The sequence below is a fragment of the Tachysurus vachellii genome, chromosome 8, assembly GCF_030014155.1.
Source record: "Tachysurus vachellii isolate PV-2020 chromosome 8, HZAU_Pvac_v1, whole genome shotgun sequence".
In the NCBI taxonomy this organism is placed as follows: domain Eukaryota; kingdom Metazoa; phylum Chordata; class Actinopteri; order Siluriformes; family Bagridae; genus Tachysurus; species Tachysurus vachellii.
In genome coordinates, this window is record NC_083467.1 from 23,526,502 (window position 1) to 23,550,465 (window position 23,964).

General features: G+C 36.6%; 1 protein-coding gene across 4 annotated transcripts in view; it reads right to left on the reverse strand.

Moving 5' to 3' along the window:
• dip2a (disco-interacting protein 2 homolog A) overlaps window positions 1-23,289 on the reverse strand; it is a 131,678-nt gene extending 108,389 nt beyond the window's left edge. For 3 of the 4 annotated variants that reach the window (XM_060876995.1, XM_060876994.1, XM_060876993.1), the window contains exon 1: window positions 22,836-23,288. In XM_060876995.1, coding sequence (XP_060732978.1) covers window positions 22,836-22,947 — 112 coding nt within the window. In that variant the 5' untranslated portion in view covers window positions 22,948-23,288. Of the gene's footprint in view, window positions 1-22,835 lie in introns of all 4 variants that reach the window. The other variant, XR_009648981.1, reaches the window with a different exon arrangement.
• Between the last annotated feature and the right edge of the window lie 675 nt (window positions 23,290-23,964).

Genomic DNA, 23,964 nt, shown 5'->3' on the forward strand with positions numbered 1-23,964 from the left:
CTATCTATCTATCTATTATTGTTTTAATTACATGAACTATGTTGCCTGGTTCTTCACACACACACTTCTCCCTATTTATCTGTTTATCAAGTCATGTAATGTGCAGATCCACACAGTCCATCTGAAAATGAGTGTATTGTGTGCTGCTTAGCATAAATTGATTCAATTTGGTTGTTTGGGATCATGTGCTGTGTGTGATGGTGGGTTCACATGGGTTTACCTTGCTATTCTAGCGAGCATTAGCTAGCTTAGAACCCAGGCCAACAATTGAATTAGCCAGTCATTAAATCAACGCCAAGCAGAGATGCTAGAGGAAGCAAGTGAAACCTGTCAGAATATTATCATCCGATGTGTTAGCTAATGAGTAAAAAAACAAAAGAAAATTAGCATTGACCTCAAACTGAACATAAACAATCTGTGCCATATTGCAAAATATTTCTACACTATTAAAAACAGTAATTGTAAACAACAAAAAAGAAAAATCAAATATCGAATATGTGAGTGAACACAAGAGTAATCTGTTAATATTGTACTTCCTTATAAACAAACACAGTGACCTTCTTTCAACGTAGCATTAGCATGAGACCCAAATTCCGGTCTTAATCTAAATATCAGAAGAGTAATTAAAAGGTTAATGATGTGGATCATTATATTTACTCATAAAAAAATCTCTCATGAACAACAAACCTTTTATTAACTATTATTGTTCTAGCTGAGGAAGTGTGTTGAACAAAACCATGTGAGCATGTGAGCATTTACAATAGAATAAACATACAGATTCCTCGTTGATCACAAACGTAGTCAGCCAGAACTTCCTCTGTTTGCTTCTTCAATTTAAAAGAAACGCTTCTTTAGTTTCTTGGCGCTACAATGCTAAGGTAAGGTGGTTAACAAGTATAAGGTGCCTTATACAGGTGTTCCATTTAGCACTGCAGAGTCTGTATGTTCCCACAAATCAAAATAAACATATAGATCAAATTACAACTAGATTATAACTAAAATGACATTTATACAATTCTCTCTTAAAAGTGATGCTGGTGTGAACTATGACTTGAGGAAGAAAGTGACTCAGACGCAAAAATAGATGCTTAGCTCTGTGACATCCTTTACTTCATTTTTACAGACATCAATCTGTTATAAAGTGTCCAGAATGACATTAACAAATCCTGTTTGAAGCAAGTGTGTGATGTTTCCATGTGACGTTTGCACAATTGCTAAACTCCTGATGTGATACTGATATGCTAGCTAGGTTAGCCTTCTAGCATCAGTGCAAAAACAAAATCCAACACAATTTGGACGTTAAATCTACCTGTGGCAATTTGCTGTATTTTGCCTACTGTGTTGGTTACTGTGAAAATCAATAAACAGTAACATAAAGTGAGAGAGAGAGAGAGAGAGAGAGAGACTAAATGACTAAATGAGGAGTTATTTGCTAGACAGACAAAAGAATGACGTTAAAATATCAAACAGAGAGACAATGAGACATAAAAAGACAATAAGAGACAGAGACTGAATAAAGAAAGAGTATGATGAGACATAAATGCAGAGGAAGGTGTCAAAGGAAGAGAACAAAGTAGTTAGAGGGATGGAAATGAGACAGCAATTTAGAAAGTGAAGGAGGAAGAGGATCAGAGGAAGCAAGAAGGAGAGAGAGAGAGAGAGAGAGAGAGGCAGTCTGATGGTCAATGCTATTTGATGATAATTAGGTCCGTCTTTTCTTCTCATCCTCCTGAATGGTCTCTCAACTCCCAGCTCCTGATTGGCTCGTTTAGGTTGAGCTGTCGGCCAATCAGAGAGCATGGTGCTGTGACAGATGGTGACAGCGAGAGGTTCTGGATGGTGGACGAGTCTGAGAGTGAACATCCCTCAACACCTTATGGTGTGTTCAGTGGGGTAAATAATGCATACAGGACTTCACATCTTATTCAATTTCACTGTTCAGATTTCATTTACATATGTATATATATATATATATATATATTTATCTATATATATATTTTTATCTATATATATATATTTTAGTGACTTTTAGTACTTTTCTTAATGGATGCACTTTCTACCCCATTTTATTGTCTAATTTTTAATGTGAGGCATCAACTTTCTAAATAAACCTAATAACTAAAAAGCAATATTAAAATATTAAATATGCTAATAATAGATCAACAATGCCATTATGTTGTATCCTATGTAGTGAACATGTACTGTATATTAAACAGAATCCCATTAGGAAATATATATCAATTTAAAGCAAACAAACACAAAACTTCCTGTGTGAAGATGAAGTGAAGGTGATGAATAGAAACATGCAATAAACGTAAAACTGACTATCAGCAAAAATATTACTGTAACAGTTATCTTTAATCTTTAATTAAAGATATCTTTAATATCTTTAATCTTTTTTTATATATTTAATATCATTTTCTTGTGCTATTTTACTGAGCAATGTTCCTTGTCAGAAATTTCCACAACACTCTCGAAATCCCATGATGCACCACAATAGTGACTAGGGTCCAGTTTGTGACATGTGGCATTTGAAGCCTTTTTTATGTACAGTTTCACCTTTCCTCTTAACAGACACACACGATTCAGTTCTCTCTCTCAGTCTCAAACACACACACACACACACACACACACACACACACACACACACACACACACCTACACACCTTGGTCCTTGTCTAATCTGAAGGCAGCTTGTGAGTCCTGAGAGACCCTGCAGCAAAAATGAAAATGTGAGCTGCCAATTTCACTCGCAGGCTTTCAATCACACTCTCAGCACACACACTCTTCTCACACAGCAATAACGGTAATAAATCAGTCCACTTCAGCTTAATGAGAACACGTACAGGGACACTTCAGCTCACTCTAGCTGTAGCGTACTGTAGCACACTTACTACAGCTAGTGAGAAAAAGTCATTGTGTTCAGATCAGAAGCTAGATCCCAATGAAGGCAGTTTACTGTTTTTTTTGTAGCTCATATTATTATCTAGATTTTTACGGTAGTATCACGTGTATCTTTAGAAATTCTATACATCCGTTCACATGAAGATCAGTTTTCAAGTGATCTAATAACATACCTTGCTGCCTCTAGAGTAGTTTGATGGAGAATGTTAGTGTCTGTCAGGGAATGTTGGTGTTTGTTGGTTTGATGGTGAATGATATAATTTTCGAATATTGGTGTTCAATGATGAATATTGGTGTTTTAATGGTGAATCTTTATATTTGTCACTGTTGGTGTTTGTTAGTTTGGTGGTGACAGATGGTGTTAGACTGTGCATGTTTAACGGTTAATGATGGTGTTTGGTGGTGAATGCTGGTGTTTAATTGTGTTAAATGGTGAATTTACAAACTTGTTGGTATCTGATGGTGAACATTGTTGCTCAGTGGCATTAGATTATGAATTTTTATTTTTAGTGATGTTGAATAGCCACTTGAAGTTGATTGATGGTGCATTTTGGTGTTTTTTGGTGTATGGAGTTGAATGTCCGTGTTTGTGTTAAATAGTGAATTTAGGAGCTTGTTGTTATGTGATGGTGAATTTTGATGCTTAGTGATAACGGACAGTGAATGTTGGTATTTGTTGGTGTTTGAGGGTGAATTTTGGAGTTTGCTGCTATATGATGGTGAGTTTTGTTGTTTAGTGATAGTTGATGGTGAATGTTGTTATTTGTTGGTGTTTGAAGGTGAATATAATCTTTACTTGTGACTTTTGCTTTTTGACAAAATTGTGTTTATAAGCACTATTTAGTGGTAAATATATTGATACTGAACGTGGTGCTTGTGAATGATGGTCTGATTGAACCGTGGTATTACATTTAGGCAATTACAATGTAAGACAGGGCTGCACATTTATACTGCCCTCTCAGGCACTATAAACTTTCTACACCTGCACTATTGAGAGCATCCTGATGGGAAGCATCACAGCCTGGTTTGGGAACAGCACCATGCAGAACAGACGAGCTGTCCAGAGGGTGGTGCGATCAGCTGAGCGAATCGTCCGCACCGAGCTCCCTGACCTGGAGTCTATATACAGCAAGCGGTGCTGGACCAAGCACAGGAAGATAGTGAAAGACCTCAGACATCCAAAAAGAATAGAGGTTCGGGCCTTCAACCTGGTGAACACCTCGAGAATAGAAACGCTTTCTAGACTTTTCAAGACTGAAAGCATAACCACTACCATAGCCAAACATTTGCACATTGCACACATGTACATCCTGCACTTTAACATTTATATACAGCATGTCCTGTTTATGTGTCTGATTATATTCTCTTTCTTTGTATATTTTTTTTTGATGAGATTTTTACTAACTATATTTTATATTATACATTATATTTTATCATAACTTTCTAATATACTTTATTTTCTTTGATATATACTTGATATATATTTATTTCTTCTTATATTGTATTTACCCGTGCCTTATCTTTATTGGCTTTTTTAGAACAGTCGTACAAAGCATTTCACTACATGTCGTACGGTGTATGATTGTGAATGTGGCAAATAAAATTTGAATTCGAATTTGCACAATGAATTGTATATTTATTGTTATTCCACCGTTTCACAAAGTTTCACAAAGAGCTGCAATAAAATAATGTAATGTAATCTTGCTCTTTTGTTTCTGGTATCGTTTGGTAACGATCTACAGAATCTTGAAGAGAGCAATTCGATTTGCTTTCTGCACTTCACCTTCATTTCTAAGTCTAAAGCGGCTGTCAGAATTTGGAATCTTTCTATTATTTGATAGTCTTCTACAGTTTTGCAGCAAGTATAACTCAAGGTTCTCTTTTTCCTCTAAACAAGGACAAATTGCTTCTCTTACTGTCAAGTTTTAAACCTCCACAACCACCAAACCCTGCAGTCAGTAGCATATCAAAATATTCCTCAGATAGTGAAATTAAACACAGTGAGCCTTATCTTAAGTCAAATAAACTCATGGCAGCAGCTGTAAGACATTTCAGCCCTGCTTTCCCCTAACGCAGCATGCTGAAATATTAACATTAAATCTTATAGAATGTAATGAAAGATATTTGTAATTGAAAATAAATAACAGCACAGAGAAAAAACTAACAACGTTAGTTTAAAAGGAATAATAAAACACTGCTGGACGGCCCAGAGTTTATAAGTAGCACAAAAGGACCTTGAAGGTGCCTCAAAAACGAACAAACACATATAATGTACAGCAGGACACTGGAGATCTATTTTGCTCGAAAAACTGTACAAATCCCTCAAAGGCTTTTCTCAACCATAAGCCAACAGCTGCTCACCTCAGCTCCTCAACTCAAAGCAGATTCCCTGTGGAGCAGATTCCTGGAGCTGAGATCACTTTAAGACTAAACCATACTGAACAAATGTTCTCTGTACAAACTCTGTACTAAATATGGAAGGAATATACAGTAATTAGGGTTTTTTCCAGTTGATGCAGAATGTTGGTGTTTGATTGAGAAGATTGTGGAATTGTGCCACTTGATGGAGAATTCAAGCATTCGGTGACCAGCTGATAAAATCGTATATATATTTGTTACACCTAAATATAATCAAAATCCTGTACCACGGATATTTATGCTCATTTATTCATGAGGACCCGGGGCATTACCAGTTCCAACCCACCTGCTAACTCTTCCGTATCATTTTGTAGCTTCTAACCAGGTTGGGAAAAGACTAAAGCTTCCTGTGAGACATGTAAATACTGTCAAAATAAACTGGGGATCATGCAAAAACACACTACAGTTAAACACACATGGAGGAAAGTGCTATCTGCCGTCTTCCACATACATGAGCACACGCTTCCCTGAATAGTTAGTATTGCTTTAATTTTCAGGGAAGACAGTAACAGCATCCATCACACCCAGAGAACACAGCTCTGTTGGAATCTGGGATCATTGGGATTTGTTGCACCACTTAGCATCCTCATTGGAAAAAAATGTATGACATCATCAGATACTGGATAACAGTATTTTTCCTGGTATTGTAAATCATAGATTATATTCATAATGATTTGGAGTACTCCTTGTGTTTAAAACTTTTTTGGTGAAATACATCAAATACATTTGTACAAATACACTAGTGGCATCGACACAATCTCTTCCACAAGGTATAACTCAGAAAACACACAATCACGACTCCGCCCTTTTCATAGTGAAAGTCTGGTAGCTTCTGGTAACGGCACATTCCAGAGTCCTGCTAAAATCCCCTACACACACACACACACACACACACACACACACACACGCACAATAAAACAATGCTTCGCTCTCACTCCCAGCCCACAACCACCGAGTTTCATAACAATTCCATTATTCATGAAACCGAGCCGAGGAGAAAGAGCTAGGTCATGTGCAGTATGCTGCCAATCACAGGTGAAGTGTAAACAGAAGCATAAGCTATACCCGAGTGTGTGTGTGTGTGTGTGTGTGTGTGTGTGTGTGTGTGTGTGTGTGTGTGTGGAGCTAACAACAATTGTGTAGTGAATTTTGAACTTGCACAGAAATCATATTAGAAGAAACTAATTAATTTTCTTGGTGTTTTTTTCAGTACAAAAGTTGGCTTACGTAAAAGAAAAGGAGCAACACATAATTTTTTCAACATATACAGCTATATGTAGTATTTTATAGAAATAATTAAAGCCACGTTTCATAAACACGAGACAATCTAACATACAATACTACAAGAACTACAGGAAGCAAAGTGTCTGTGTCCTTCCTGAATGTCACCGTCTTTCATAACATTTGGGGAGGTTTAACACAGAGGCAGTACACAACCTTGAACCTGATAACCTGAAATTTTTACAGACGAAGTACGGTGCACAGTGATAGAAAACAAACTCGCAAAAACACGTAACAACAGTTCACATGTTTAACAAAGCTAGTGCTTCTTCTTCTAGTTTCCAAAGCAGCTTTTCAGAAGTCCCACATCTGGTGAGTGTTAACGAGTCATAAACATCCGACAAAAAAAAAAAAATACAAAATGAATAAGTTTGGGTGTGCAGATGTTTGTCCCTTATTTTCCATTTCCTAAACATGAAAGGACTGACAGAAAAAGGGTAAAAGGGAATTCAGTGCTTCATCCTTTGTGTTTTGTGTCCGTTTCAGCAAAATCTGCCATCTTAGCAAAAATACCACCACATTGTTGCTATAGAGTTAAAATCTATTGACCACCACAACATTTAAAGTCTATTTAATGCCTCAAAATGCAGTGAAAAAGCACAAACATGAGACGGATTTCACTCTACGTTGGTGTTCAGAAGAATCGTTAGTGTTTGAAAGAATTTTTTGGTGTTTGTTAGAACTTACAGTAAATTTTGTTGCCAGTTGTTGGTGTTCAGTGGAGATTTTTGGGGTTTAATGGTGTTTGAGGAAGTATACATGGTATGTGTTGTAATAAAGACCTGGAAGTGCTGGGTGGTGTTTATGGGAAAAGATGTTGGTGATTATGTTTTAGTCAATGCCTATTGGAAAAAATTTGCTGTTTATTGGTCAATAGTTGGTATAATAATAATAATAATAATAATAATAATAATAATAATAATAATAGACTGTTAACAAAAGTTTGTGTCCATTACTGACTGATTGTGTTTTTCATGGAGATTTTGGTGTTTTTTTGGTTAAAAAAAAGAGACACTGTATTTAGGTGTTTTGATAGAAACTGTAGAAACTGGTGGTGTTTAATACATATTGTTGGAATTTGTTGGTCAATCTTAGACTAATAATTTGCTTGTTGATGATGTTACGAGACGTTGTTTTGGGTTTTCGAAAGCTAGTATATATGTTGCTGCTGGTTTTGTGACTGTTCATGAGTGTTGTGTTTTTGATTGTTTTTAAAGGAGGAAGTCTTTTAGCTGTCATTTTTTTGAAGATTGGGGTAAAAATATTAATGGTTTCCAACAGACTTTAATGGTGATGGAGATTTCTAAGGTTTTCTCCAAATGGTGGAAATGAAGACAGATTGTGTTTAATGGAGTATGTTAATGTCTTGATGGAAATCTGTGATGTTTAATGAACGTTATTCAGAGTTCTTGAAGAATCTTGATTATTGTTGGTGACTTATGGCATTTAATTGTGTTTGTTGGAAATGTTTATTAATGTTTATTTCAGATTGGTTTTCTGTATCGTTTGGCTGTTTGCTTTAGATATAATAGTGAAATTTCTTATTTGATTAAAATCTGATATGTGATTAAAACGGTGATGAGATGTTGCCTCACACACTTTGTAGCTTCTCTCTCTGAGAAAGCTATTTCTGAAAAATGAAAATTGCCATTATTCCATTAACATCATTCTTTTCAAAATGAAAAATCCCAGAAAGACTATGAGTTGTTTGGACTCACAGACTCCAGACCACAGTGTACACTGTGCTTCACCAGATCTTGGAAAAATCATCTTCAGTTTAATCCGACCAAGCTGTAAAGTGTAAACTTCAGTGACAGATGCTTATGGTAGCCATTTGAGAAACATGACTCTGGAGAGAAAGAGGAAAAGACCAAACAAACAGATGGGAATATAATTACATACACAGAAGAAAAAAAAGGGATGCATTTGGGTCCAAAATTCTGAATCTGTTAGTGAGGATTGTTTTAATTTGATGATATATCAAAAAGGAATACATTCTGATTCTATTTGTTTCTAAGATTATAAATCCAAATATGATGATAGTCACGCAATCAAGTCAAGTCACTATTAAGACCGAACACATCACACCAGATTTAGAAATGTTTTACTCAGAGATTACATGTGTGAACAGACACACACAATGGCTTCTAACCTTAACATGACAGTCTGGAAAAAGATTGATATGAGACAGCAAAAAAATGAGAAGAAGAGAGAAGAAGAGGGTAAAATAAATCTTCTCAGAGAAAGCGAGAGTAAGAAAAAAAAGACAGGATGAGAGAAAGGAAAGAGAGAGAAGCTCCCAGCTAGAGCTAGCGTTGGTCATTCATCTTCCTGTGCTCATCTCTCAACAGCTGAACCAAATCCAGGTCAACGGCTTCAAGCGTGAACTGCAACCTCTAGTCATTTCCACACAATCATAACGCCAAATCCTTTTGTTCCAACATCATACAGTTCCAAACTATAAAATAATTAGGTAAATATTTGGATTAGGTTTTAATAATGAACAAATCTACACCATGTGTTGCTTTAGCTTCAGTACACTGCAGCTCTACCATAATATCATCTTGCTTCATCTTATGGATATCATTCCATCATTCCATTATCATTGCTTCATCTTATGGATATTACTTATCATTCTAGTTTCCGGATTTTTTTTTATGTTCGTTTTTACACCAAATTTCTGAATTAAATGCCAGTGCGTTATCAAGAAGAAGTCCTGTAGCTATTATTTTTTCTATCAAAGAGATCATCTAGTACTTCAATGGCATTAAACCCAGCCCATATTGTGTGTGTTTATTTAAATGAAGTTCAAAATTACTGAAGGATAATTTTAATAATTTCTTTAACATATTATCATATATATAATTAAATCAAAATAAATAAGAGAATGAGTCATAATTTCAGGTAAAAAGATGGGACATTTTTTAACTATCTCAGAGGCCAAAAAACTGGAATTTGTTCCTGTTTTGTTGTGTCCGTGTTCAGCATCGACTGTCTTTGTCATGTCACACTCTACATTGGTGATTGACTATCAAACTTATATGAAAGTTGACAGTCAGCAACTTGAGAATTTGTAGCTATTCATCAGTATTTCTGGTTTTTATTTCTATCAATTATGGGCGATATTTTCATAAAAATATACCCAGGAGTCTTAAAGAGTGGTGATCAGTATGGGATACAGAAGTATACTGTAATTTGTTACAATTTAATGCAATGTAATAGAAATTTTGATTAGTAAATAATCCTATCTGTTATAAAAATTTTAACAATGGTGGTAACCCTAAAATGAAATCGCTAAAGCTACGTATCATACATGTATTGAAGTATCGTATCTTACTAACCAAGGTTTTGTCTGACGTCACCGTACTTAAACAACGTTAGGGTTGTAATGGCTACATTAACTTAGTTGTCGAAAAATGAGCATGGCGATGACAAATGAGCAAAAAAATTAAAAAACTTGCACTATAATACTGAGACAACTGCACTCTGTCGATCACTAGCAAAACTGAGGCAAGGCATCTCATAAGGTGGCAAGGTGTGAGCCCAACGAATCGTAACTCATACGCTGCTAATATTACCTGCCGCAAATATTTTGTGGTATCATTATTATCCATTGTAAGATCAAAAATTCGTAAGTTAAACTATTGTAACTCAGAGAGTATGTGTAGCTGATATACAATCAAAATTTTCAAATTAACCTGCAACAAATCTTTCTTCAGTTGGTGGCAAGTGACAAACTGACTGACAAACACACACTGAGATTTTTATAATATTATGAGGTTAGGTAAAACATGGCAAAGCAACGAATCTAAACAATTGGTTCAATTGAATCCACAGAACAACTGCAAAAAAATAGTGTGCAATGTGCAAAAATGGAAGAGAAATGTCTAACCATGGTTTTACCTTATATACAAACTCTCATGAAAAGTGTACACAGACATTCCAAAGAAAAATAAAGCTTGAAAGAAAGTCTCAGTTCTACTGTAGTGAACTTTAAACATTCATGCAAGAATTTGGACTAAAATTGCAGCATAGCAACAAGCGTCATTTCAGAATTAGCAACAAGAACAGAATTAGCACCAAGTTAGCGCCTGTAAATTAAATGATCTACATCCAACACGGTTATAAACTCATTAAAAATTAAAAAAGGATAACTTTACGCTCTACAAGACGTGAGCGGCCATGTTGATTAGATGTCAGAAGCAAAAGACTTGACGAGTTAGGATTTAAAACTAGCTCCTTTATTGTAGTGCTTTTACTAGTTTTATATAAAATACTTCTTTTTCTGTTTTACACTTTTGACACATTTAATCAGAAAAAACATTACAAAAAACACATTTGAATTCGCTTGAGGTAAAAGTAACACACTGACGCTGCTGACAAGATTTTTTTTAATGAGCAGATTTTCCTTGAGTTCAGAGACACAGCAAGAGCAAATCTCAATTATTTATCTTTTCAGGCAGTGAACCAGACACTCCCTTTCATCTAGCCATAACACACAATTTTACACACACACACACACACACCTTTCACAGCTCTGGTAATGAACACGCTGGAGCTTCATGGCCTGGAGCAGTCTCTGAACCGCAGCACACTCACACTACCGCATGTAGCTCGATCAACCTCACATATTATACTGTAAGAGCTCTAGTTTTATGAGTTTTTAAGATCAATGTGTCTGCTATCAGAAACACAGAAATGAAACTGCTTTTATGACTTAAAGCTTATTTAACTGTCTTTACATCTCGATAGCTACGATAAAAGCAGGTCCTATTGCATACTTATTCACTATTATACACTATTGTGTAGAAAGTTGGACGTTTCATGCACTCAACTTTCACAGATTTCAATACGTAAAGGAGAAGACGTAAACGTAAAGATGGTGGATGAGAGAAAAACATTCAAGATGGCCGACAAAACATTTAAAAATTTTTATATTTTACTAAAACTAGCAGCATCGCATTAAATAAGTTTAACGTCATTTGCTGACGAGTGGGAAATGGCTTCTACTTCCACTTAGTAAAAAAAAAACTATACAATGCTTCTAAAATTCACACATGAGACACTAGAGTGTCATAGTGCATAGTTTGAGTGTGTAGTGCTGCCATCGCATCCTGCTTGCTCATTTTTATCTTATTCTATTTCTATACTTCTGTAGATCTGCTTAAAGGGTTATACAAATAAAGTGAATTGTAGTTTGTAGTATGTCATTTGGGATGCTATAGATTAAAAAAAAAAAAAAAAAAAAGATGCTGATCTCTGTGAATGTTATTGGCTTGATACTCAGCATTAAACCAGTGCTGGTGCTGCTATAATTTAAGTGCTAGCATGTTTTATGGACAGCAATACATGCAACAATAAATGAATATAAAGTCAAATGTTTCATCCAGTAAGAAATAAAAATGTCATTGTTACTCACAGCAAATTGCTTTGGTGTAACACTAAAGCGTTACAGGAAAACTAATCAACATCAGAGTGCTAACAGTATCTGCACTGTATATTGATTATTTGGATTATATTAAATACTCTCTTCTTCCAGCGATATTTTTCTGAGAAAAAATATCCATTTCGTTGCTAAGTCTCATCTGATCATCTCTAAATCTGATCGATTATTTGCATTTAAACTGAAAATGTGATTAATGTGTATGCTCTGTGAAGCCTCAGCATTTAGCACTGAAAGCTCATCTATTCCACCAGCATCTTGGCATCAATAACAATAAAGCTTGATGAAGAGAAGGGGCTTGAAGAGCCGGCAGCAGCGCGAGTCCTCATTCCACCACACGTGTTAATAAATAAACGACAAGACAGGAAGCAAATAGGACAAAGGGAGAAGTGCGTTAGGAAGCATCCTGAGTTATATCTATTCTTGTAATCAGCAAAACTGCTTTATATAATCAGTGATGTAAATCTGTCTCACGTGGATGAATAATTCAAAAGCAGTTCTCGGAAATCTGCTCGATTAAACCATGATTCAAGCGTCAGAAAACTCTCCTACATCACAGCTGAGACTGAGAAGATGAGACCGCTGTAGCTTACAGGTTAAAGTTTAGTTTAGTGAACAGAAGGTTTTTACAGAATGGATATTGATTTAACAGACATTTTCAATCAGTATAAATGAATGAACGATTTTCTGGCCACAAGTCTGATATAAAATGAGTCGGGACTCTGTCGGCTTTCAGTGTGAGACGTGTAATTTTCCCTCTGTTGACAACCTTACAAAGAATCTTAGTGGTTGGAGATAAACACCTTCAAATTTTAGATGCTTATGAACAAGCACTTGGGGAAGGTAAGGGTTTGACCTCAATATTTACTTTGACGTTAGAAACAATTGGCGTTATTTTTAATCATTGAGGTTTTTTTTGGAACTTTCCCATGAATACAGTGTATTGCCTCTAGGTAGGCTAGGTGAAATTAGAAATATGCATTAAAAACTACACAATCTTAAAGCCCTGAGTGTCTACTTTCATCTGAGGCATTAACCATATACTCATTTTTAACTTTACTTGATTTTCTGTAAACAATTTTTTTAGTCTAAGGACTTTTAAGCGTTTAATGATTTAAGGAATTGAATCATCAGTGTCCCAAAATGTAGCGAGCCCTTACCACCAGTGCCCCAACTTGTGAACACAATATACTGAGCTACAGAGCTGATTGAGACACAGCCCAAGCCTATTGTTTTCTTGTTGTAATTTTCTATTTTTCCCTTATATTGCTGTTAGTTTGTCTGCTGAACCCTTCCCTATTTCTGATTACATTTCTATTTTCTGTACCTTTTGGATTTGGAATTTTAAAATGGAATCCGTCTTCAACTCAAAAAAACAATTGAACAATCCTCCTAGCCATCAAGATCTCAGCGATATTCACAATAAGTTGAGTTTTGACATTATGAAAGGATAATTTTTATCTCTCTTGATAAAAAATAAATGCAATTTAGAACAAGAAAAAGTTGGATTTTGCTGTAGTGTGAATATATGTTGTTGTACTTATCTTCAAGTCTTATCCTCAAGTTATACTCATCTTTAAATCTTCAAGACTTATAATCTTATCAGTCTTTCTCCTCAACTACACCATCAATATTAATGACAAGTCTATTCCAGTAGGTTTTTCTACTTTAGACATGGAAAGCTGCTGATCTTGATCCTTTGATGTTCCCTACACTTACATTCAGAAACTTTTATTTTTTTAACAGTTCTTTGTATCCTGATTGCGATGTCTTTTGGTGCGGTGGTGACTCAAGTAGTTAAGGCTCTGAGATGCTTGATTGGAAGGTTTTACTGGGATTACTGGGTTGAAGCCCCAGCACTACCAAAATCCCACTTTTGGGCCCTTGAGCAAGGCCCTTAACCCTCTCTGCTCCAGTGGTGCTGTATCATGGCTGACCCTGTTCTCTGACCCCAACCTCCAAAGTTGGGATACATGAAGAAAAGAATTCACCATGTTGTAATGTATATGTGACAAAATGAAGCCTTCTATTCTATACTTATTGGAAAATACAAAAAAATACACCAAATTATAATGACTATAGATGAATATTGACTATATTCTTCCTTTTTTGTTAATTTAAAAGAGTAAACTGAAAGCTGGAAGCAAGCAGACACAAGTAAATTACAGAACAAACTCCGGAGCCCTTTCATTTTAAACAGTACCATTAATCAGGCCTAAGCCTGGGTTAGGTCCGCACTTACAGTATCCTCACTTTAAACTACATCCAGAATAACAAAGGCAAAGTGAACGAAGACAAAACCTCAGCTTAAAAACAGACACAGAGCCGTCCCATAATAATGCACCGGGATTCTCTGTGTAGATGCTAATAAGCAGTATTTCAGGTGGAAATTTCAGTGTGCTGGTGTGAGAGAGAATACTCATTCTACAGGGAAGTGGGAAATGTCACTGAGGAACGCTAATGAACACGTATGTGGAAAGGTTCGACCAGGCTGACACCAGGGCATCGCTACGATGTTTACTACATACTTAAAATATGTACTTAATGAAATAAATATATACTTAATGTCTGATGCTAATGGGATGAGTTTGTTTCCAGCATCAAGCATCGATAGAATTATGTTTAGAATGTGTAAGAAAACAAAGACAAAACAAAAGGGCAAATTAAAAAATTAGGTCATGACTGTGTTTTGAGATAGATTAGATAGAATAGATAGATTAGATAGATTAGATTAGATAAGATAGATAGCAGACATAACCCACATCCTCTTCCTGTTAGATTCTAAGAAAGTGCTTTAAGGTAATTAAGTGAACAACAGTGATTTTAAAGAAGCTAAAATAACATTTGGATCCAAGCACTTAATGTGTCAGAAATTCTCTACCGACACTTTATAAATAGAAATGCACAGCTTGTGACATTTACATTTATTCATGGGGCAAAACACACTCATTCAAAGAGGCTTACAAGTTACACAGAATTCAATCTGAGACACTGAGCTGTTAAACGAGCTGACACTTACAAGTGCTGCAAGAGAGAATTTACTCTAAATGACCAGCAACAAGTGTGAGATAGAGGATAAAACACAAACACACTCTCATGCATGCACACACACACCACATATACACACTCGTGCACACACATGCGCACATACACACCCATCAACACTCACACACACACATACACATACAGACATATACACACATGCACACACACCACACATACACACAGATGCACACATACACCCATCCACGCAGACACACACACATACACAAACACACTTGCACACACGCACACACATACACCATGCAAATGTAAATATGTAAATATATATATATATAAAAACACATACATGCATAAAACACACAAGCAAACACACACATTATTAGAGACAGCACAAGGTTTGGAGAAATGCTAGTACTCTGCCGTGCTACACACTGCTCACAAAACCCAGTGCATCCAATATAACTGTCTGATCATAGGCATCTTACAAGCTAACCCATTTACAAGTTTCCTAAAAAGATAGCTTGCTAGTTAAGGAAGAAGGGCAATATTCTCCAAGCTAACTGGTTAGCCTGCTAATGCTAACAACTAGCTTAGTTTAGGTAGTTTGATAACTTTGCTGATGTTCCTTAGCTATTATAATGTGCAAGGAAAAGGTTTCAAACTATAGAAGTGAAAGGAAAGTAGGGATGTCAAATGATCATGTGACTCCTGTGGAGTTTATTAGAAAATGATTAATCAGCCCATTATATTTATTACATTTATTACATTTATTAGCCATTAGCTGACAAACACATCAATAATTGTGACATGTGGTTTTGTTAAAAATGTATAAATTGCTAATGGTTTGAAAATTTTTCTTCAAATAAATGTTCACCAATTATAGGTTGAATTGATTAAAGCACTTTTAATAGCTGTGTGTCTGTTAAAGTGCCATTTAGCAAGGTAGATAAATACCGAGAGCGGCTAAAAGTGTAGAGAGGAATTCTCACCGCTCAACATTTTCTGTAAGAACTACCCAAGAATTAAACAAGAATTGTTAGAATAGAATAGAATAGAATAGAATAGAATAGAAAATAGTTTTTTTTAATAGACTTTCATATTTGTGTCAGATAAGTAAATCTCGTAAACACCTAATTTGATTTCAAGACACTTAGATTAACCAAAACAACCATCTTTAACAAGGGTGCAACAAATTCTGTTGCTGACTGAAAGAACTTTCAGGCAGAACCTAACTTACCATCTCCTGCAAACTTCTCCATTATAAATGGGTTACTTACTGGCATATGAGTTCTTATATCCGAGAGGAAAAATAACAGTACTGCTGGAAATGTTAGTACTGGCTGATGTATTCTGCTGCTATTCCTGTCTCGCTGTCTCTCTCAATAGAATAGACAGTAACAGTAAAACATGCTAAAGCTGGCAGAAATGAGGTCTTCTCCTGCTCCAGTCCCATAGCTAATCACACACAATGTGGGTCACAGCAGGAGGACGTACATGCAGCGATCTTTTCGTTTCTCATCATTATCCAGCCAGCTGCATGGAGAATGACGTCTTATACGTTTCAACAACAATAAAAATGATCTGCATTAAAGAATTGTAGCATGCTTGTATTGTTTTTCGTTAGCATTTTCTATGCTCTGTTTCGTACCAACGCTGTAGAATGTTTTATTCTGATTGGTCAGAAGGTGTTGATTCATTTTTCTTATACAACAGCGTGAAGAATGCTCGAAGCTGATTGGTCGAAACGTGTGCATTATTTTCATATAACAACACGGGTAGTAACTTGAACGCTAATATATAACTTTTTTATTTATTTTCTTAAATAAATATTTAATGTCATTTAAATGTTATTTACGTTGTGAAGTTATAATACTACATAATACACAGTTCTTCCTGAATCAAAGTGATACAAACGTTCTAGAAAATTCTGTTCAATTGCAAAACAGCCACTTAAAAGAAGTTAACCATTAAAAATCACCTCTCTGTATTCAGGGCTTTCAACTTACATGTAATCAATGCAATAGAAGTGATGTTGCACCTGAGATGAGTGGGAACCTTCTCCAAGTTCTCAATATTCCTGTACTCACTCCTACCCAAGCTGGATGATCAAACACCTTCATAAACTGTTACATCAACAGACATAAACATCTGTGAGGATGGCGTCAGCATGGCACGTGACAGCGGTTATTTCTGGAATGCAGCTGTTCTTCATTACTTGACGGAAAGAAGTTTGTTATAGCCCACTTTACAACATCCCACTCCCATGTTCTTTCCCAGGTTCCCAGTGGTGTAGTGTGTTAAACACACACTTAAAGCCCAGTGAAGTTCCAGTGTCAAGTGACGAAAAAATAAATGGCTGAGTAAGTGTATTACATTATTATTATTATTATTATTATTATTATTAAATTCATGTAATATTTCCCAGCACGTGTTTACTCCCAGATTAAGATATTAATGCACCTCACACACATTATCCCTGTTTTGTTATTCAAGCCTTGCTGCAAAAACATGAATACACAATATGAAGTCACAGCAGCATGCTTCATAGACAAAAAACGAGTAAAACCACACAGCAAAGTTTGATCATCTGAGATATCCATTTAAACGATGATCATTTGCAAGCAATTTACATCATCAACACTTTATCAGATGCACCTTGTTCTTAAAATTAAAATTTCCTTAACCAAACCCTGTGAAAGCTGTTGCACCATCAGATACAAATATAAACACATGGTTGTGTTTACTTTTTCATACAGTACAACAAATGACACTCATGCTAATCATGAAGCTAATGTAGCTAAAAGTCAAGCTAAAGTAGTTAATGGTTTAAAAAGTAAACACAGCATTTAACAGCATCTAACATTCAAGAGCAAGATACAGTAGCTAATAATGTATATGATACAGCAAACACCACAGGCTCAAGGTCACGTTAGTGTAGCTAACAGTGTAAAAAGTAAACACAGAACAACAACTTAGACTACAGAGCTTGGCTAAAGAGACTACATTAGTGTAGCTAAACATGTAAAAGGTACACAGTGAAAAACAACTCACACTCATTTTGAAGCTAATGTAGCTCACTCTGAATCTCAAACTAGTGTAGCTAACAGTGTAGAAAGTGAACAAAGCACAACATCTCACACTAAAAGTTAAGCTAAAATAGTTAATGGTTTAAAAAGTAAACACAGCATTTAACAGCATCTAACATTCAAGAGCAAGATACAGTAGCTAATAATACAGCCCAACACCACAGGCTCAAGGTCAAGTTAGTGTAGCTAACAGTGTAAAAAGTAAACATGGGATGTGGGATATGGCAGCTCAGTGGGTAAAGTGTTGGGCTACTGATCGGACGGTCATGGGTTTGAACCCCAGTTCCACCAAGCTGCCACTGCTGGGCCCCTGAGCAAGGCCCTTAACCCTCAGTTGCTCAGTTGTAAGTCACTCTGGATAAATGATGTAAATGTACAGTAAACACAGAACAACACCTCAGACTACAGATCTTGGCTAAAGAGACTACATTAGTGTAGCTAATTGTGTAAAAAGTACACAGTGAAAAACACCTCACACTCATTTTGAAGCTAATGTAGCTCACTCTGAATCTCAAACTAGTGTAGCTAACAGTGTAAAAAGTGAAAATAGCACATCTCAAACTAAAAGTCAAGCTAGTGTAGCTAACAGTGTAAAAAGTGAAAACAGCACATCTCAAACTAAAAGTCAAGCTAGTATAGCTAACAGTGTAAAAAGTGAAAACAGCACAACATCTCACACTAAAAGTCAAACTAATGTAGCTAACAGTGTAAAAAGTGAAAATAGAACAACACCTCACACTGAAAGTCAAGCTAGTGTAGCTAACAGTGTAAAAAGTGAAAATAGCACAACACCTCACTCTGAAAGTCAAGCTAGTGTAGCTAACAGTGTAAAAAGTGAAAACAGCACAACATCTCACACTAAAAGTCAAACTAATGTAGCTAACAGTGTAAAAAGTGAAAATAGCACAACACCTCACTCTGAAAGTCAAGCTAGTGTAGCTAACAGTGTAAAAAGTGAAAACAGCACATCTCAAACTAAAAGTCAAGCTAGTATAGCTAACAGTGTAAAAAGTGAAAACAGCACAACATCTCACACTAAAAGTCAAACTAATGTAGCTAACAGTGTAAAAAGTGAAAATAGCACAACACCTCACACTGAAAGTCAAGCTAGTGTAGCTAACAGTGTAAAAAGTGAAAATAGCACAACACCTCACTCTGAAAGTCAAGCTAGTGTAGCTAACAGTGTAAAAAGTGAAAACAGCACATCTCACACTAAAAGTCAAACTAATGTAGCTAACAGTGTAAAAAGTGAAAATAGCACAACACCTCACTCTGAAAGTCAAGCTAGTGTAGCTAACAGTGTAAAAAGTGAAAATAGCACAACACCTCACACTGAAAGTCAAGCTAGTGTAGCTAACGGTGAAAACAGTAAATGCAGCACATCCATTCACACAAGTGAGAACGCTATTGTAGCTAACAGTGTATAAAGTGAACAGAGAACAACAGTTCACACTCAAAATCAAGATAGTGTAGCTAATTGTGTAAAATGTTTACACAATACAACACCTCACACTCATACTGAAGCTAGTTTAACTAGCACAACACACTAAATACAACAGACTAAAGATCAAGTTAGTGTGGCCACTCGTGTAAAATGTAAACAGAGAAAACCACTCATGCTTTACATATGTTGAAGCTAGTGTAGCCAAAAGTGTAAAATGTAGACACACATCATCTTACGCTCAAGAGAAAGTTTAGTGTAGCTAATCGTGTATATGGGCTGATCTTTATCGTGTCCAACAGAAGACACGATAATGCAAAACTGAGAAACTTAAAGGCAACATGAAACAGGAATTTGAATGTATTTCTCTATGAAGTATTTCCTGCACTCAGCAGTGGAAGCAACTCGCTCATTAGAGGAGGCGGAAGCAGACAAACTCCTGCTAGTGCTGAAAGATAAACCTGTCATCCCAGGAGTGAAGTCATATATATTTGAAGCTATAATGGAGGTAGTGACTCAAATGCTAAGGCCTTTACTTATTATTATTATTATTATTATTATTATTATTATTTTATTATTACTATTTCCATCATCTCTACAACTCAAAAATAATGTAGCTAAAAGATGATCAATTAAAAAAAAGTCACTGCAATTCAGTGGAGGTTTATGGACAAAAATTATATTTTGTCGAATACAGATAAGACACATATTATATAAGATGTGGGCAAGGATGTGAGCAACCAAGGATGTGAGCAACCAAGGATGTGAGCAACCAAGGATGTGAGCAACCAAGAAAAATGTTACGTATTAATTTCCAAATGTTTTTAAACCAAAAAACAATGCTGACTCACAGTTTATCCACTCTCACTCTCTCATTTTCTACCGCTTATCCGAACTATCTCGGGTCACGGGGAGCCTGTGCCTATCTCAGGTGTCATCGGGCATCAAGGCAGGATACACCCTGGACGGAGTGCCAACCCATCACAGGGCACACACACACTCTCATTCACTCACGCAGTCACACACTACGGAAAATTTTCCAGAGATGCCAAATAAACTAAATTATCCCCTTACAGAGGTAACCCCAACAAACACCAATAACAGTTGATGAACCTCAGAAGTCAAGAAGCCATAGAAAAAGACAAACCAAAATAAAGTTCCAGTGGAAAATACAAAGGAAAACACACAAATCTAAAAAAAAACACACAAGGACCCACAAAAAGACTAAACTAATCCCAGGAAATGTCAGAGGACCCAATTGAAACCCAATGATTATTATAAATTCGAATAATCCGCAACAAACAAACAACTATCCCTAATAAGATACTGACTCAGAAATACCCTCAGAAAACGCTTAGCCATACCATAATATACTCTAATCTACTCTACTTCACAGTATTAACCATTTATCCAAACCAGACCAGCTCCAGAAATTGCCCAAACATTCAGTCATCCTTAGTAACCACTTGTCAGGGTGGTGGTGGATCCAGAACCTATCGCAAGAATACTGAGTGTGAGGTGAGATTACACACTGGACAAGTTCTCAGATCTCAGCATTATGCCCACACACATTCATACACAGATTACAACCTGGGGGCAAAAAAAAAAAAAACACCACCTACCAGCATGTTTAAGATGTGAAGGGAAACCTGAGAACCCAGAGAAAACCCCTACAGAGATAGGGAGAACATGTGAAAGTCTGAAACCTGAGCTGAGGTTTGAACCTGAGCCAGAAGAGCTGTGAGGGAAGAACACTACCAACATGTACCACCATGTCACCCAGACGATCATGAAAAAGCTGACTAATCTATCTATATCAAAACACCAAACAAATCACGTATAAAACGTGTTTAACTTCTGCACAGGAGGAACTGTGTTGGGGTAAAGCTGAAGATCTGGTTAGACCAGAGGCTACAGCTGATCATGCAAATCTCAGTGCAGTTGTTTAAGTTGGAGCGTTTGCATAACCGTGGGAATGCAGCGGGTTATTCAGCACATATCTGTAGAATCTGCTGATCTGCTTGTGTGCCGAGCCTGAGCAGCTTCTCACACAGTGTGTTCACTAAATGATCAGAAAAGATCAGAAAATTCATGGAATGTTTTCTGCACTCAGTGAATCAGATAACTTACCTGTATTGGTTTAATCGGTTTAATCTGATCTAAAAAATCTCCCTGGGCTTTTAAATGAAACACACACACAGAGAGAGAGAGACAGAGAGAGGGGGGAGAGAGAGAGAGAGAGAGAGAGAGAGAGAGAGAGAGAGAGAGAATGGAGAGAGAGACAGATAGAATGGAGAGAGACAGAGAGAGAGAGAGAGAGAGAGAGAGAGAGAGAATGGAGAGAGAGAGAGAGAGAGAGAGAAAGAGAGAATGTAGAGAGAGACAGATAGAATGGAGAGAGACAGAGAGAGAGAGAGAGAGAGAGAGAGAGAGAGAGAGAGAGAGAATGGAGAGAGAGACAGATAGAATGGAGAGAGACAGAGAGAGAGAGAGAGAGAGAGATAGAGAGAATGGAGAGAGAGAGAGAGAGAGAGAAAGAGAGAATGTAGAGAGAGACAGATAGAATGGAGAGAGACAGAGAGAGAGAGAGAGAGAATGGAGAGAGAGAGAGAGAGAGAGAGAGAGAATGGAGAGAGAGAGAGAGAGAGAGAGAGAGAGAGACAGATAGAATGGAGAGAGACAGAGAGAGAGAGAGAGAGAGCGAGAGAGAGAGAGAGAGAGAAAGAGAGAATGTAGAGAGAGACAGATAGAATGGAGAGAGACAGAGAGAGAGAGAGAGAGAGAGAGAGAGAGAGAGAGAGAGAGAGAGAATGGAGAGAGAGAGAGACAGATAGAATGGAGAGAGAGAGAGAGAGAGAGAGAGAGAGAGAGAGAGAGAGAGAATGGAGAGAGAGAGAGAGAGAGAGACAGAGAGAGAGAGAGACAGATAGAATGGAGAGAGAGAGAGAGAGAGAGAGAGAGAGAGAGAGAGAGAGAGAGAGAGAGAGAGAATGGAGAGAGAGAGAGAGAGAGAGAGAGAGAGAGAGAGAGAGAACACACACACAGAGACACAGTTATGACGTTCACAGCCAACATGTCACACCTGAGGACAAGTTTACCTTCGTGCCTTTCTGGATGGACTTTATAGATATGAAGACACATAGAAGATCTGAGGAACTGCTGACCTTCATCATCTAGCATAACATGCAGCAGGGGTGAATGCAGAGTGTGTGTGTGTGTGTGTGTGTGTGTGTGTGTGTGTGTGTGTGTGTAACTTTACCTTCAGACAGCTCCAGCTCGAGCTCAGCCAGCTTCTCTCGCACTTCCGCCGGGAGGCTCGGCTCCATCATCATCATCATCATCACCAATCCGCTGGAGTTGCGCTCGGCCATGAAGGTGTCCGGTGCGTCTTGCGTTATGGAGACCCGACTGGTGCAAATCACGCCTGAGTGCTGGGGTTATCGCATTCGGCACAAACGCATAGGCGAGCTTTACAATCCACTGAAGCACAGAGATCGTCCTGAGCAGCAGACTGCTTCGCTTTAATTCACCGCAAGTCCTCAGCACGCCTCCATTCGGCGTTACATTACAGCGGAACCGGCGACAGCAGCAGGAGCTCCGGACTGACTGGGCGCAGCGCGGGCACGGCGCGCTCACGAGGCACACGCGCGCTCCCGAGCTCTCTGCGCACCGTTTACACGCACCTTCTGAGCACAGCGTTAGCGCCCACTATCGGCACTGTGAGCATATTACACATGTGATACAGTAAACACTTTTATTAGTGTGGTCAGTATAAAAGTCTCTATTCTTCTTTATGTTTATATCTCTTTACAGTCTCCATTAACTGCTTTGACTTCAGTTAGAGTCACCTCAGTATCCTGGTTTAATAATAATAATAATATTGATTATTATTATTAATCATAATAATAAATGATAATATTGATAAATGATAATACAAAATTATAATATAATAATAATAACAATAATAATAAACGATAATATAATGATAATAATAATAATAATAATAATAATAATAATAATAATAATAATAATAATAATAATAATAATAAATAAAAATACTACTACTACTACTACAACTACTACTACTACTACTAATAATAATAATAATAATAATAATAAACGATAATATAATGATAATAATAATAATAATAATAATAATAATAATAATAAAAAAATATTATAATATAATATAATAATAATAATAAAAATACTAATAATAATAATAATAATAATAAGAATAATAATAATAATAATAACTAGATTTGTAAACTTCGTCGTGACAAACTGTGATGTTGGCTTTTCGGAGCAAGTATTCCCAAAGGCCGGTATGCTAGGGTGCCAATACTTTAGGAGGCAAGTGTATACGAGCATGCAACGTCATCCGAATA